The 16,694-nt window shown below is 43.5% G+C and overlaps 1 protein-coding gene across 1 annotated transcript; it reads left to right on the top strand.

Annotated features, from left to right (window-relative positions):
• The first annotated feature begins 1,557 nt into the window (after positions 1-1,557).
• CD83 (CD83 molecule) lies at positions 1,558-15,407 on the top strand. The gene is made up of 5 exons (XM_057365344.1): positions 1,558-1,729; positions 1,858-1,988; positions 11,508-11,724; positions 11,838-11,941; positions 13,683-15,407. The coding sequence occupies exons 1-5, from the start codon at positions 1,687-1,689 to the stop codon at positions 13,839-13,841; spliced, it is 654 nt and encodes a 217-aa protein (XP_057221327.1). The 5' UTR covers positions 1,558-1,686; the 3' UTR covers positions 13,842-15,407.
• Positions 15,408-16,694: the final 1,287 nt, after the last annotated feature.

The following is a 16,694-nucleotide window of genomic DNA, read 5'->3' as shown; positions in this document are numbered from 1 at the left end:
ATAAACACGTAGTTCTGCAGGACTCACAGAAAGAGGCCCTTGGGTGAAAGCTGAGTGCCCTTCTTGGAGATGGGCTTGATGTGTGACTGACTCACAGGGGCAGCAAAGTCATCTTTTTAGTGAAGAACAGATGTGAAATACATTAACTGGAGCCCTCTTCTCTCTAAGAGTTCCTTCAGCACCCCCCCTCCCCCTTCTGTCTTCTCAAGGACTCTATTATTTCACACAGGAGAAAGAAGTGATTTTTCTCTCACTCGCAAGAGATCCACTCACAAGAGTTTTATATTTTATTTGTATCTTCTCAGTAATAGAGTGAGGTCCCGGTCCTTGAAACCAGAAAACACAAAGAGAAAAATAAAGCTTAGAGCCTGTTATACTTGCCATTGTGGTCAGTGAAGATAGAAGCAAAAAGCCTTAAAAATAAGTGGGTTATTTCAACAGTGAGGTCCCTAGAGAAATTGCTGTCTGACATCCTTCACACAACAGATTGGAGTTTCCAAAAGTGTCACCCACCCACAGCATTTACCCATCTGAGTTGGACTTTCGCATGGTGAGGACTTGTCAAACTGACTTCTCACAAAGTTTTCTAGAGGTGATTTGGATTTAGGGTGCCCAGGCTGGAGTGGCTTCCAGAACTCTGCTTTTCAAAAGGGACTGACCATACATTCTCCACCYATCAAATCTCAAAACCTCCCCTTCTAAACAGCTTCTGCCCATCATGATCTCAGTAGCCTGAAGATGGCAGCCACAAATGTTTTCCAAAAATAACAGCAGCAACTTTCAGTTTCAGGATTTGTAAATGCTTCTCTGATCAACCTCAAACTTCCTCAAAATTTCTCCAGGGGGAAACAGCTCTCACAGATCACATGGAAAGGATTTCTCCTTCCCCTTCCAGATATCTAGAGGGGATGTCCACATGGTTCCTCTTCTGGGAGCTGCCTTGACTTTTTTCCATGATGAAATTTTTCAGCATATAATTTTGTAAAATTATGTCACTCCAGATGCCTTTGTTTGTCTTGAAAATGGTAAAATGCTAAGAAGGGATGATGTTCTGCATCATGTGTGCCTACCTGCAGAGTTAAATGTGTAACTGTGCTGAAATACAGTTTGTGTTGCTCAGCTATGCTGATAATTCCTGTTTAGCTCTCAGACCCAAGTCAAAACTGTGTGGCGCTGTGACCTGAGTTCTTAAACGTGGTTTCAGAAATTGTTCCTCGTAAGGCCGACCTTTGCACAGGCACTGTACTGTTAGAGCTGCAGAGGAGGAGGTTGAGAGGGGATTTTGAGGGGCTGGCAAGACCTTTCCCCTGACATTTTGTCACTCAAGAGAGATTCGTTCAGTGCTGATTTTGATGGCCTTCACACCAACCCACAGAGCCCCTTGGTTAACATTAACTCTGTTCAGATCAACACAGGGTGGGAGAATAAAGAAAAAAAGGGGGTGAGTTACTACCAGCGCCAGGGTTTGCAGAAATGGGAGTGACCTCACGGATGTCAGGGGAGGAGCCTCGGTTCACACATGCAGGGATTTTCCCTGTGACGAGAAATTGAGATAAGTCTGGGGGATTCCCCAGTTTGTCTTCAGAAATATCACTCTAGAAACAGCCACAGCTTCACTCTGCTCTCACAGCCTGTCCTGCAAAGAGGCACGCTGCTGCTGCTCYGTRAGCTGAAGCAGTAAAAGCCATGTCTTTGGGACTCCATGCTCTKCTCATCATCCTGTGCAATGGTAAGYGGGCAGCCCAGCATTTTTCATTCTGATCTTTCACGTTTGTGTTGCGGGGWTGTGTTCTGGGAGGACAGGAAGGGTTGTGTAAGACATCTCTTTTAAAGGTGATGTGTACCTGTGCTTTGCAGTTTGGCGCTTGATCCGTGGCWCTTCTGTGATGATCCCAGGCGTCGCTGTGAGGTGTGCTGAGGAAGCGGTGCTGCCCTGTAAAGTTCTTCAGGAATCCTCCATCTCCTACCAGACAGTGTCTTGGTATAAAGTAAGGAAAAACCTCAGTTATTTGAGCAGCCTGCTTTGCGTTTCTACCTGACACTGGCCTGTCTTGTACAAAACAGTTTGTTTTCTGCAGAGGCATCCTCCTGTCAGTRCAGCAGAGGGAAGGCAGCAGTGCAAGCATTTGAGCTTGCCATGGGGAACAGGCATTTTCTTGGAGATAGGCTRTTTGAGCACAGTTCTCTGAATTGCTCTGGGCCTGCTTTTCTATCTAATTATTGCTGGCTTCTGTGGATCACAGTTCAGGTGATGCCCCATGTGCAACCTGWCAAATACTACTCCAAAGAGGAGTCTTCCCGGATTTTCTTCAGAGTAAAAAATTGTATTTAAGCCTTGTAACATGCCCTTGTTTAACCCCTCCAAAGAGGAGCTGATTTTTTCTTTGAACTAAAAAAGKACTTKCTATTCTTCAGGAAGTTTTRACTARCGGGGTGGGCATACGGRCAGGGGGTGYGTGGAAGGCAGATGGAGAGCTAGAAATTCTGAGTTATCTCTTCGCACTCATGAAGTAAAAATCACATCTTGACTGCTCTGATTCAGTTCCTGTCTCCTGGGCAGGAGAGCCCTGCTGACCACTTGTGTGCAGAAGGGGTTACAGGATTCGATCAGCTAAAGAGCAGAAAATTCCTGCTCAACTTTATCAAGATGAAATTTCTTAGAGAGGTAGAATTGCCCAGTGGTGGAAGAGGCAGCTGTTGACAAGGTGTGTGGCACCTTGTGTTTACATCTCAGGCAGAGCTTCAGTTTATGGTGTGAGCCAAATTAACAGGAAAACAATGAAGGTTTTGTTCTCCATTCTCTGCTCCCAGCCATTCACTCCTGCTCCTTATCATGGGACGTTGAGCACCTGGTGGTGCTCTTGTTACCTGTTAAGTCAACTCTCTGTTGCTTGTTATAGTAGCGGGAAATCAATCTGTGAATAAAGATTTTGTGGGTTACAGAGTTGAAGTACTTTCCTATGTGATGGTAGAGCAATGGAAAGGAAGAATGGCTGGTGAAAACTGTTAATTTATCTCTGCCAGAATCTAAAGCCACAGCCTTGGCCTCCTCAGCAGTTTGGTCAGATACAGTTTTAAACTCATTGCCCACAGCAAGCCAGCAAACAGTGTTTGTTATTAGATAGGGCCTCTGAGGGTGGAACTTGCAATGCATCTGCATTTCATTGCTGGTACAACAAAGAACATCTGCCTACAGACTAGATGACAGCTGCACCTCAAAAGAGCTGTTTTGAACATTTGACTGCCAATTCACCAAGTGCAGCATCAGTAGTCTCCTTCTTTTTCCAAATCGTTGGACAAAATACAGATGGTAGACAGAAAAGAAAGATTAATGTATTTGGATGACCTTTACTATGGGATCTGCGATACGAGTCAACTTATTCTTTTTTGTTTTCTGCCTCAAAAGCTGGATAAAGATCTATATTTTCCATCCAGATACATGCTAATTACTTAAGGCTCCCTTTCTCTCACAGTGTCCAAGAAGGGCAGGGAGTTCATTGAAGGCAAACCATGCGGTCTGGTAGACCTGGAGGAGTTGAGCAGAAGTGGTATGGAGTGGGGGAGGAATAACCAGAGATGTTGACTGGATCCCAGAAAATTCYCCTCCACAGCAGTGTAGGAAGTCAACAAAACCAAAATATAGGCTGAATTGTGGGCATCCTAGAGAAGCATGTGCTTCCCCAGGTTCAGTGGCTGCTGGGAGGGCCAAGCATCTAAGAGAAACCAAAAACCATTCCCTGATGGAGAAGTGCGAGGAAAGCCTGAAGCCCCAATTCTGTGTTGTCTCATAGCTCTTTGCACTCTACCTGGGCACAAAATGACTTGCACACATAGGGGAGGGTGATATTTGATGATACTTTTTGTGGGGACCCTCTCTGGTGCTGCTTCCCTTTGCAGCAGTCATGCTGTCACAGTCCAGACTGCTACTGCAGTCCCCTGCCCTGTCCCTACAATCCCCACTGGCTCCATGGTCTCCTCGCTCTTCCTGCTTCAGCTGCTTTGTTCAGGAAAAGTCTGTTTTTCCTGTGCCCAGCACAACAGAACCTTGCGAGTATTTTCTCTGTAACAAAAGCTTGGCTTTGCCTGCTCTTGCCACAGGAGCTGATGGCACCAACCATGGTGCTGCAGTCTTCTGTTTGCTGGTCCCCTGGGAGAGTTGGAAAGTGGGGACGGGGAGGCTGTGACACCAGCCCAACCCACAGTTGCAGCCGTATTAAGAAAAGCAGAGCATCAAATCTAAAAAGCCTGACTCTCCATGGAAAAAAGTAATTTAGGCTCAGTGTTTYGTGCTGAGAAGAGCAATACTTCTACTTGTGCAGCTAGCTAAATAGGCAGCAGCTTGAAGCTCTTTTCTCTATGCTGCCATCCCCACCCAGCACCACAAAACGAGGCTGAGGGAATGGTGGAGTGTGACTGGGCTRCCCAGCACAGGTAATTGCTCTTTTATTTAAAAACAACTACTGAAGGATTAATCAATAAACACCACATATAACCCCAAAGGGCTAATTAAAAGGTAATTCCAACAAATGGTATGAAATTTCAGGCTGTAAAGTTCAAGCAGCTGTTAGGCAAAATCTTTTGTATGAGGTCACTTTGAACTGTGAAGTAAATGCAAGCAATTAACCTTTGCTTCTGTTGCTTTAAAACAAAATGATGGTGAAAACCTTACGATGCTGCTTGTGCAGCTGCTTACACAGGGTGAATGTTTTGTGAGCAAACCCCTCCTTCCCGCTGGCACCTCTGTGTGCTCAGACCGATTAAGGGCCAGTTTGTTACAATCTGCWAAAAATAAAGGATGTAATTTAAAAGTATTTGCTGTATAGAGAAGTAATTGTCTAAAGGAGTTAATATTCTGGTGTCAAAATCCAGCTGGGTGTGAAAAAAGGTTTGCATTCAATAGTTCCTTCGCTTTTGCTAATGTCTCATACTGAAAAAAAAGCACGGATGTGTTTGACCTGCTGTGCATCCAGGACCATTTGAACTAATTATTCTCATGYAGGAAGTCACCTGTGTAAGAGGTTCTGTGCAGAATCAGGACCACAGCACATCAGCTCAGACAATTTTACTTARAAATACATGAAGTAGGTTGGCCAAACACACTGGGGAGAAGGTAAAGCGCCAAGTCCTCTTCCAGCCTRGTGCAGCTCTCATCCCATGTGTGGCCATGGAAAAGAATTCATAATGATGATAGCCTTAAAGTGTGGTACATTTCTAGGAGTGCTGGRCAGCCTGCATGCCATAAACCCATATAGGAGCAGGGTGGAAATTTTCCAGCTGAGAACTGGAAAAATTAGGTCTTTTTTTGCCTAAGCACCCGGGCACTGGGAATTGCTGGATGCTTAGGAATTGCTCTGTGGAAATGCTGGCTTGAATCTCTACAGCCCACCTACAAGACAAGAATCTGGGTAATGAAACTTTACTTACCTTTCTGCCTCACAGGGCTGTTGAAAACCAAACAGCTTCTCTTTGTACAGCACACTGAAAATGAGAACTGCTTCATAAACCTTCATAATTATCACTTTATATTCAGTTTGAAAAATCAAGTTTAAACATACACAAATGAGGTCCCAGTGGATATTTCACTATTTTATCCACGTGATAGCCAGAAAAGTCTTAATCTAAAACAAATCTTGAGAAAGAAGAAAGAAGGCTGTGCTTCAGTGGACAGGAAACTGTTAACTTTATAGCACTTSCTTGAAAAATAGAAAGTTGTGGCAGAATAAGAGGGGAAGTCATATAACAAAATAAGAATAAACATTATAGACATATAATATTAACTGCACCTTCCTTCAAAGGAAAGTACTTTYGCTAAGTGCTAAAAAGCATAGCTGTGATATGATAAATATCTGCTAAATTACTTCAGCCTGATTCCTAACCTATGCAAAGAAATGCAGTCAAATGCTCCTGAGACATCGATTCATCTCCAAGTAGCTTCATCACACTGATAATTTAGACAGGAAGGGAGCAGTGGAAATTATTTCATGACCAAAACAATTCTTTRGCCTGACATGAGCTAGGGCTGGATGCCCTTAGCTAAAAAAAAAAAAAAAACCCAAAAAAAAAAACAAACCAAAACCAAAACAAACCAAGAAAACAACAGTGTCTGTGTGAGTGAGTCAAAGGGCTTTTCCAGCTGGCTCGTGTGTCACACATAGTTCCTCTGCTGTTGTTTTGGGATTGGGTTTTGGATTTTCTTTCTTTATTCCCTTCCTCCCCTTTTACAGCACACTCAGAGTTCACTCACATGTGCCCRCAATTTATGTCTGTTATTTTCAAATTTAACTCTGGTATCTCTACATGACACTGTATAGGAACCATATGAATGCACCTTCAGCACTAACCGAATGTGGAAGTGCTTTTGTGCTGAAAAATACACCTATTAAGTGGTTTCAGCTCAGTTGKGTTTCATTAGATGTTGGCTATTGGGCATTGCCAGAATTCTATATATTTTGATACAGAAAATAAATTCCTTCTGACTGTATGCAGTTTTCAGCTCTCTRTAGCAGTCAGAAATTTCAACTTGGCCATTATATCTGGTATAATTTYAACCAAAGCCATTTTTACAATCATCTCACCCTCACTAGAAAATGATTTGTTGTTAATATGTTCCACCTTTAAACCAACATCAGTTTTGGGCCACAACCATTTTTCTAAAAACAAAAATATTATTTTATGGGAAAAGTGAATTACACTGGCACTCTGATTTACTTGGAAGACAATGTACCTCCTTAGTGTGGGAAAAGTTTGACCAGGGAAGATATTTAATGAGAGCAGAGAACATGAGTTAATGTGAGAACTGCTCAGTCCAGCATGTTCATGATAAAATGAAATATTAATTCATTAGTTGGGTGTTAGTACTACAGCATGGGTGAATTACCTTTTTTAAGGGTACTACCATGTAATGGTACTACCATGTAATGCTTGTTTTTAGTTCTCTGAAAAAGAAATATTTGCTGAAGAGCACTTARATTTTGGGGACCTAATTATTCAATCTATTTATCATATATAATCCAATCAGAGAACAGAAATATATCAACTCAGTGGTATTCTCAATCAAACATATCCCATTTAAAGCCCACTGCATCACCACCACTGTTCTTATCAAAATGCTTCAGGCTAGGAGAAACTTAATAGGAATCAGTTGACTAGAGAATATATGTGGGAAAATCACAACATATTTAGACTAAGTTTCTTGGGAACTGGAATAAGTTACAAGAATAACTTCAATTAAACTCACAAAAAACAGACAACTAGAGCTGGTTGTTCAAGGCTGTGTCCAGTTTAGTTTTGAATATCTCAAAGGATGGAGACTCYCCAACCTCTCTGGGCAGACCATTCCAGTGTCCAACCACCCTCACAGCAAGAAGGGTTTTTCTTTTGCTTATGTGGAATTTCCCRARTTTCAGTCTGTGCCCATTGCCTCTTTTTCTGAAGGACACTGAGAGGCGTTTGGCTTCATTTTCTGTATCCCCATGGCAATCAGGTTGAGTCACTATTGATAAGACAGCCCTGAGCTGGTATCATCCAGGCTGAACTATCTCTTCCATTTTCTGCTCATATGTCAGACACTCCAAGACRTCAGTCATCTTTGTGGCCCTTTACTGGGCTCCCTCAGATATGTCCATGTCTGTCCTGCACTGGGAGCMCAGCCCCAAACCCAGCACCCCAGGATGTGTCTCAGCAGGGATGGAGCAGAGGGCAGGGATCACCTCACTTCAGCATCTGCTGAAGATATCCTGCCAGGTGATTTCTGCAAGTCTGMCACAGATGTTGCTGAAGGATAATGTATATGTGACACTAAACATAAACACATTTATTTTGATTTTTAATTTTCTTAATGGTTAGTTTTATGCAGAAAGGCAGACTGATGTTGCCAGCCTGCAAGTCCCTGTTTCTGAGCAAAATTCTCACTTCAGTAACCCCCAGCAGCCAGCACGATAACGAGGCCCTTTCAAAGCAAACAGATGTAGTAGAATTTCTACCTGTCCCCACACAAGTCATCACTTGCCTTCTGAATTTTGGTAAAGCCATTAACGACAAAAAGGGGAGCAGGAGCAGATCTCCTCCCTTTTCTCCTCCATTTGGAGGTTGGGAGCAGGGGAAGCTAGCATGCTGCAATTTGCTCAGCAGTGAGGTGTAAGGGAAATGAAATACAAATGAAATGTGGGAAGAAAAGATTTTTCTACTGATTAAAGAAGAGGACAGTCCCTACACAAGTGGATTGCTGTCACTGGCAGCGCTTGCTTCGATYCCTCTAAGCTTGTGTAGAATTAATTAGGTAAAACCCTGAGCATTTACCTTGGGCTGTGGTATCACCTGGAGGACACTTGGCATGAATTAGAGATGGTTTATCATAAAAGCCTGAGCCGCAAAATGATCTGTCTAGTGAGAGAGTCTGCCAAGTAACTCACAGGGGGTGGCAAGCAAAGTGGCATTTTTGTAATTTTAATTAGGTTTGGAGGCGGGGGGAAGAGGTTATCATGCATAGAGCAAGAAGCAGAATGATGACCTTACTGAACATCTCATGGACTTTCATACAGCTGGATAGGAGGATGCACTCTGCAAATTTGCTCAGATGTTTTCCTGCTCCTTAGAGAATTCAAAAAGGGAGGGGGTGATAAATATTTTTTAAATAAGATAACAGGAGATAAGATTGTTGTGGAAAAAGGCTTGGTTCAGTCATCAGAGAAAGGATTGCTGTGACCTCTGGGTAGGGGTGGATACGCTGCCTGCAGAGGCTGGAAAAATGCCACCAGATGTCTCTGCAGCCTAAAAAATGTTGGGATGCTGCTGGGCACACAGCACCCCCACAGAGTGCCTTGCTTGCCTTTGCTCTTCAGTAAGGGGAAGATTTAATGCAGAAGAAAGGCAATGCRAACCCTGAATCAAACCTGCACATATGACCCATTCCTCCTCTTCCTCCCCAGATTTGCACCCCCYCATCCAGGTCAACCCTGGTTTCTCTGAAAGTGAGGGAGCCAGATTACGCCACGACGTAACTTTTTCTTCCCGTTTTGGGGAAAAGCGTGTTGTCAGTGCAGTTTCATGACGCTGCTTTGCCTTACACAAAGCAGGTCTAAGGCAAAATTCTGACAGTCTTGTCTGCAGGGTCACTTTCATTGTGCTTGCAACAGCAACTGARCACCTTACAAAGCCTTGGAGGCAATAATCAATCTTATCCCTCACTGTTCCCATGAAATGGAGAAGTTAAATCATTTACCCTAAATCTCCCTTGGAATGAGCACATGGTCAGGCATGGGATGCATGGACTTTATTGAGTTCTCCCTTTTAGGAGCAGAGCTGATTGTGATTGCACACAGAAAGATCAAAGTGTTTTCTCATTCCCAGATCTCAGCCACAAGGATCACACCACRATTTACCACCCAAGACAGCAATTATTTATGCTGCCAGTGAATTAAAGGAAAAAAACAAGACCAAAAATCCCTAAACAAATCTAATGCTTTTTGTGTGTGGCTCAGACCCGCTATCAGCAATTTAGGGCAATGYAAAGGGCAGCCAGGCTGGTTCCTTTTATTGCCCTATGGGCAGTTTTAAATTTCACTGAGGAAGGGGGTGTAAGGGAAAGGAGAGTGGCAAAAATTAGATCTGAGGGAGGTCAACTATATCCACTTAACTGCTATTGACCTAGTTGTAACCAGAGCTGAGCCTAGCCTGAGTACTGGAATTCCTCTGGCCACATCTCTGACAGTATGCAGGGCCTGAAAATACCTAAATCCCTGTAGCACGGTGAAGTCCCTACAGCCTGAAAACCACTGTACATACGACTTGTCTTGTGGCTGCTTGGGGCTGACTGTAATAAGAAAGAGAAGCTGGGGTAAATTTACTGGGGGATTAAGGGGAAAAAGGTACTTTTCKTCTCTCTTTCTGGGTAATGTGTGGAAAGCCCCAGGAAATTACTGCTCTCTGTTTTCAGTTGATGCACTAAAAACCCAAAACCTTTCTGAAGAAGAGTCTTTACAATTAAGGAAATCTTGTCCTTTAGTCTCATTTCTCAGTTCCTGAAAAGTTCCCCAAATTTTCAGCTTGCTTTAGACCATTTTAGGCTGCAAAAATAGCAAAGCATAATGGAGCAACAGACCCGTGTTTCTCTCCAGAYTCCCGAGTGTGCTTTCCTCTTGCAAACACATGAAAGGGAAATCAGATACTCCTAGCCTCAGTATGAGAAAATTTTATTAATTTTAATAACTTATAGTGTAACTGTTATAYCCCGGTGCAGTAGCAATGGTGATAGAAAGTAAGCACCAACATATGACCCAAAAATGTGTCTATTAAAATAAAATAATAATAATAAAAAGCCTGGGCTTACATTAGTTATACATTTGGCTGAAATGCTGAGCCTTGGACTTATGAGCTGGCTCTGGCTCTGTTGGTCCACAGAAAGACTGAATTCATTAYTCAGGAAACCTTCACGGAGGGCACGCCGCCTTGAATCCCAGGGAGAAACTTAGATGAATAAGAATGGACATGGGCTAATTCAAACCCTTCTCCCATCTTTCAAATCAACTTAGTGATTTCTTTCTTCTCTGTGGTTCCCAGCCAATTGTCATTTTCAGTGCATCCTATCGCCCCGCAGTAYGAACTGTTCTGGGAATACGTTTCATTCCTCCAGCAGCCTCTCAGCAATGCCAAGGAATGTAGCTGCTCTGGTTACAATTAAGAAATTCAACATACAAATGCTCCCCAAGTGCACCAGAACCTGSTTGTGACCTTCACACAACTGAATCTGAAGGAGTCAAAGCAATTTTTTTGTTCTTTGGCTCCAATAATGAGTGCAAAGGAGGGAAAGGAGGAAGGGGGGAAACCTCCATTCCTCCAGAGAGGCAGCATGGTTTCAGGGGTCAGCTACGTAGAAACTGGCACAGGGCAGTGCACTTTCCAGGGCTGCATTCCCACAGGGAGCTCTGGGCTGCAGGGCCCCGGGGAGGATGCCAGTCTGTGCTGGCAGAGCTCTTATGCTGTGGAACGCTCGCTGGGTTAGCAGGTTTRTTCTCACCATGGCATGGCACAAGGTGTGCTGGCAGGGTGAGCGTGGGTAGCATGGAGCCTCCCTGCSTGCTGCCATGCTCTCCTGGGCACCTCTAGTCCCCAGAGCCACTGCTAAACACCTGCATAGGGCTGCCTCTCGCTGCTCTGCTCCATCCCTGGGGATTGTGTCTCTTGCTCTGAGCTCTTCTGGGGCCCTGCAGAGGCCCACTGGGAGCAGCCTCTACCCCTGCCTTCTGTCATGTTGCTGCCCAGGTGAGGATGCTTAAGAAGTTATTACAAAATAGTTCTCTAATTCCTTTTATACATAGAGTCAATTTAAACAAAAACCCATACACTTTTGGATTGTGAGCGTGAACATATTAAATGGAATTGAGGTTGTGCTCYCCCCTGCTTCTCTTCAGCCTCTGCATTTTCAGCCATAAGCCAGTTTTAAAATTTTCTTTACCCTCAAACTGAGGATGACACTTGCCCAAGAAGAGAAATCTATTTGTGTTTTCCAGATGGCTGGAGACAGCAAAGGAATCACATGGGAAGCCCTTGATGTGGAATCTCATTATCCACGGGAAGTTGGGGGGTCGCTGGAGCTCTCCAATGACACCTCRTTTTCACTGAGGATCAAAAATGTGACCAGCCAGAAGAGCGGGACGTACAAGTGCACTTTGTGGGGGCAGAGTGGAGAGCACAATCTGAGCAGCACAGTCACACTAAAAGTAACAGGTACAGTASAGAGCTTTGACTGTCCCATGCCCTGCATGGCATGTCAGGAAGGCAATAGTTTTAAAATATTATACAAACCCCAGACCAATATGACACCTTGCTTTGCCTTTTAGGTTGCCCTGGAACAGAAGAGGACAAACTCAAAAAATACAAGAGTGAGCTCTTCATGCTGACCTGCCTTGGGATTTTTTACTTGCTGCTCATCTTCTTTACCTGTGTAAGTAATTCCCTTTCTCATAAGCAAAGCAACAAAACCAAACAAGACACCCCCACATGTTTTCTCTTCTAGCCCTGCTTTAACACAGCTGGTCTCAAGYTGGTGTCCATACTTAATTTATGGTTGAACTCAGGTAAACAAGGATGGAGTTCCAAAGAGAGAGAACATTTCACTGCACCCTGATCTAACTAAAACTCTCAGTTATTTTCCTGCACCCCACTGCTTGTTTCTGCTTCCCGTTATTCTGTTAAACTACTCATCARTTTAAGGGCACAGCAATAGGTCTTCTGGTTTAGTACCTGGGAACATCTTCTGCCCAAGTTGGAGGCACAGGCCCCTCAGATTCCTTCCCCGCCTACGGAATTGCTTTGTTTGGTGACACGATGGATGTGTCCCAGTCCACCCGCTTTTTGCCTCAGCTGCCACACCCATAAATTGGTGACAACCTCACTTTGACAAGCATTTTTGTGAAGGCACCTCTTTCTTGTTAAAGTAGACATTTCAAGATAAACGGAAAAAAACCTCTTTGGGTGGTTTATCCATACCTTTACTGCTGGCTGGTAGTTCTGGGAAAGGAGGGGAGAGAAGGCATTTGGGAAGTTCCCCCCACAGAAGCAAAGCCATGCTCTGTGTGCAGGGGCAGTGATGTTACCCCTTCATGCAGGGGTCTGTGCCTCCTCAGAGGCAGCGTCAATCTCTGGTGTCACTACAGTGGCTGCATTTGTAGTAAAAACCAAAACAAAACCAGCCCCAGCATTCTGGGAGGTTCGATTTAACTGCCTATTTCATATTTGCCTTCCTGTTTTGCTCCTCAGCAGATRAATCATAACTGTTGATCAGAGTATATCTAATTAGCTGCGCTAAATGTAGCTTTCCATGTATCTTCAGGGAGCAATTAAATTTATGCCTGTCTCTTTTTTAGATTGACAATTCTGCCAGTAATTTGTGCTGYTCAGACGAAAGTTTGACAAGATAAATCTTGTAGGAATTTGTTAGGATGGAAGTATGAAAGCAAGGATATCACTAAGAAGAGACAGATGCCCCATGTTCTTCTCAGTGTCCTGAAAGAATTTCAGATCTCTACAGAAATCTCTCCTCCCCCTACATAAAAAAGTTGCAGTTTTAGTGGTGCAGTTATAAAAAGCAGAGCTRTGTAGCGAGGATAATCACTCCAGTGTAATTATGTGTGTCTTACTTGTGGGTGAGGCMCTGTCTCAGATATCAACCTAGCTTTCATCAAAATTTAATATTGACCCRATCTCAGAAGTGAGGTTCATTATTTGAAATGCCTGTTAAGTTCTTACAGGTTGCCTTGTCCTCCTCTTTAGTGGAGATTGTGCTTTATCTCTGCTAAACTCAACAGCGACATTGAATTTGGAACTGGTTGGCAGGACTGGGGCTTTACTTTGACAACTTGATGAAAATATTCCAGGCACTGGCTTGCGTTGAAGGCAGGTGGAAGCACACTTGCTTGAGCTCGATGCAAGGCCTGTTCTGATGCAAATGTGAATCAAATATAAATTTCCTTTTTTTGACTAAGGCTTTTGTCCTATAAAGTTCATTGATTTAGCAAGAARCAGCAGCTTTTGTTTGTATTGGATGCTACTAGTGACAAATGAATGGGAGAGGTGTAATGAGCTGTTGTTACCAAAGAGAAAAAGGAGAACATCAAAAGTTTTTTTTAAATTGCTTTTCATAGGAATTCTCAGTTTTAAGCTTTCTTTTGTGTTTTTTCTTTTAGACATGTCTAAGAAAAGAGAGTATGTCTCCCAATTACCAAAAAAMCAGATCAGATATGAAGCACATGCTCACCCTCATCAACGTACGTGAAATGACAACTTTCCAGCAATTAAACAGCGACAGCACTTGCAAAAATGAGCTTACTGCAAGTTCTGTCTAAGCTGACATTCATGGTACTGTGGACTCATCAGTAAATATCAGCTGGGTGGCTGAGTGGTATGGAGAGGAAATAAATGATAATATATGGTCTCTTCAGAGCAGAACTTTCCACCTGAAAGCACAGATGCCTTGTCAGTGATCTGCTTGTGCTGGACAAACCTTCGACAAGCACTGTTATGCACTACAATAATTTTTGAGAGTTAGTCAGCTAAGAAATATTTTTTACAGCTGCAAGTGTGACAATGTTGTTATGAAGCTGGTATCAACTTTATTTCACTCTGCTGTGAACCCCTCTTTTTCTGAGCAAGACCACACTTCTAGCACAAAGACTGAGTTACAGGGAGGCCATGGCTGTGCAAAGCCAGCAGATTAAGCTCTTCACTGCACTGATATCTGCCACCTTTGCAAAGCAAACACAACAGGTGCTGTGGCATGAAAAGATAAGTGTGCAGGGCTGTCTCTGCTCTGAGCCCGATCCTGGATGGAGTCCCTTTACTGCAAATGTCGTTCAAGTGTGACATTCACTGTGACGTTCAAGTAAACTGAAGAGGTAACTTCATGCTCTTGTACTGAAAGCAACATCCACTCTTAAATCTTAGAGTGACAGGCTGAGAAAGCAGAAGATGTTCTCAAAAACTTTCTGAATGAACTTTTTATCTCAGCAGGAGGAATAGGGACATATTTCCCAGATTAATCCATAGGAATCTTCAACAAGACTGTTAATCTTAAATAAGAATGAAGAGGCCTGTGATATTAAGGACATTTAAGATGACTTGTTTTGTGGTTTACAAAACATGGAGCCAAATGTATTCAACACTTATGTCAGTCAAGCTACATGAGGGAAGACCAAAGCCATGGCTTGGAAGAAATCAACCAACCACATCTTTGGGATGAATTAAGTTAGCTGAGAGATGCAGGAATGGAAGATGGGGCATATGAGCACCTGCTTTTGGTATTGGCAATGTAGATATGTGAAACAAGGGCATGAGAAAAGCTGAACTCAGGCACACAACAAAGGGCTGAGAAGATCTGTCCTTTTGGCCCAAAGCACAAGGGAGATCCTGAGTCTGAATTCAGGGAACCTCCCTGTATTGGATTGCTAGTGCAGAAGGTGAAGGAAAAGGAGTCTGGGGTGACTGTGGGTGCTTGCTTATGCCATAATGTCAAAATCTGAACCCAAATATCAGAATTTGCTACACTGAAGAACACAGTTTTAAACAAATACTTCAAGAACTGACTGGCATTAGGATTTTTAATGCAGTTTGGAATTCCAGGCTRTTGACAAAGAGATCTTTCTGTAATCCTTTGACTAATTTTGAAGTGTTGATGGGAAGAAAGCTGTACATCACTTAGCACTGGCTCTGTGGGCAGGGTGGATGTCTGCATTGCTGGAGTCCAAGAGATTCCTGACCAGAATGACTTCTAGTTACAAGGGATATACAAATGACTTAGAATATAGGGAAGTAATGTCACATTGCTTTTTTTGGTAATGTTTACATTTAAATGTGTGTTGCATATTTGAAATAAAAATTCAGAGGTAACCTACAATTTGGTTTTGTGTGCCACATATGGCAAATAAACCCAGAAAAYCTCCGTATCAATTGCATTTTATTTTACAGCTAGTGTAATTAGATCAAATAAGGTAGAGATGTGATTCAGCCTCTTCTGCAGGAGAAAGCGTGCATGTGTGTATAATTGATTAAACAATGGATAATTTTATGTGCTTCTAAGGACTTAACACCATTTAAATTTTCCTCAGATTTTCACTTTCTGTTCAAAGTACATTATAAAACACCTGTTCCCTGCAAAAAGGTAAGTCATTAGGGAAAACACAAGGGTGTTTCAGTGTGCCCAGTCACTTTTAAACACGGTCCACCTTCCTGGATGACCTATATGTTTAAGAGGTAAAAATATGAACTGAATATCTATCTGTTTCTCCATTTGGTTGGCTGTAATACCTGACAGCCATAGTTTGTTGGGGTTTATTACGATAGAACCATAGAATGCTAAGAGGCTTGAATGGATCTGAAAGATTCTCTGGTCCCAGCCCCCCTGCCATGGGCAGGGACACCTCCCACTACACCAGGTTCCTCACGGCCTTATCCAACCTGGCTTTGAACTCCGCCAGGGATGGGACATCCACAACMTCCCTGGGCAGCYTGTTCCAGGGTCTCACCACCCTCACAGTAAAATATTTCTTCCTAATCTCTAGCCTAAATTTAACCTCTTTCAATTTGTATCCTTGTTCTGCCAGTACAGTTTCTGACAAACAGTTCCTCTTTGGCTTCCCCGTAGGCCCCCTTCAGATACCAGAAGGTTGCTGTGAGGTGTCCACAACCTTCTCTTCTCCAGGCTKAACAGCCCTAATTTTCTTAGCCTGTCCTTGTAGGGGAGGAGCTCCACTCCTATTTATCAACTTTGTGGCCCTCCTCTGGATCTGCCCCAGCAGTTCCATGTCCTTTTTATGTTGGGACCCCACACGTGGATGGAGCATTCCAAGTGGGATCTCACCAGAGCAGTAGAGGGGCAGAATCCCCTCCCTCATCCTGCTGGCCACTCTCCTTTTCATGTAGCCCAGGATTCYATTGGATTTCTGGGCTGTGAGTRCACACTGCTGGCTCACRTTAAGTTTTTCATCAACCATCACCRCCAAGCCTTCTCTGCAGGGCTGCTCTCCATCACTTCTGTGYCCAGCCTGTGGGTGTGCCTGGGACTGCCACAATCCAGRKGCAGGACYGTGCACTTTGCTTTGCTGAGCTTYATGAGKTTYGCACAGGCYYGCCTYTCARGCCTGTCCATGTCCCTCTGGATGGCATTATYCCTKCCCTCCGGTGTGCCTAACACACCACACAGC

Source organism: Malurus melanocephalus, unplaced genomic scaffold, assembly GCF_030028575.1.
Source record: "Malurus melanocephalus ecotype Western Australia unplaced genomic scaffold, MMel_1.1 scaffold_51, whole genome shotgun sequence".
NCBI lineage: Eukaryota > Metazoa > Chordata > Aves > Passeriformes > Maluridae > Malurus > Malurus melanocephalus.
Note: the sequence above shows the minus strand (reverse complement) of the source record. Positions and strands in the feature narration are given on the sequence as shown.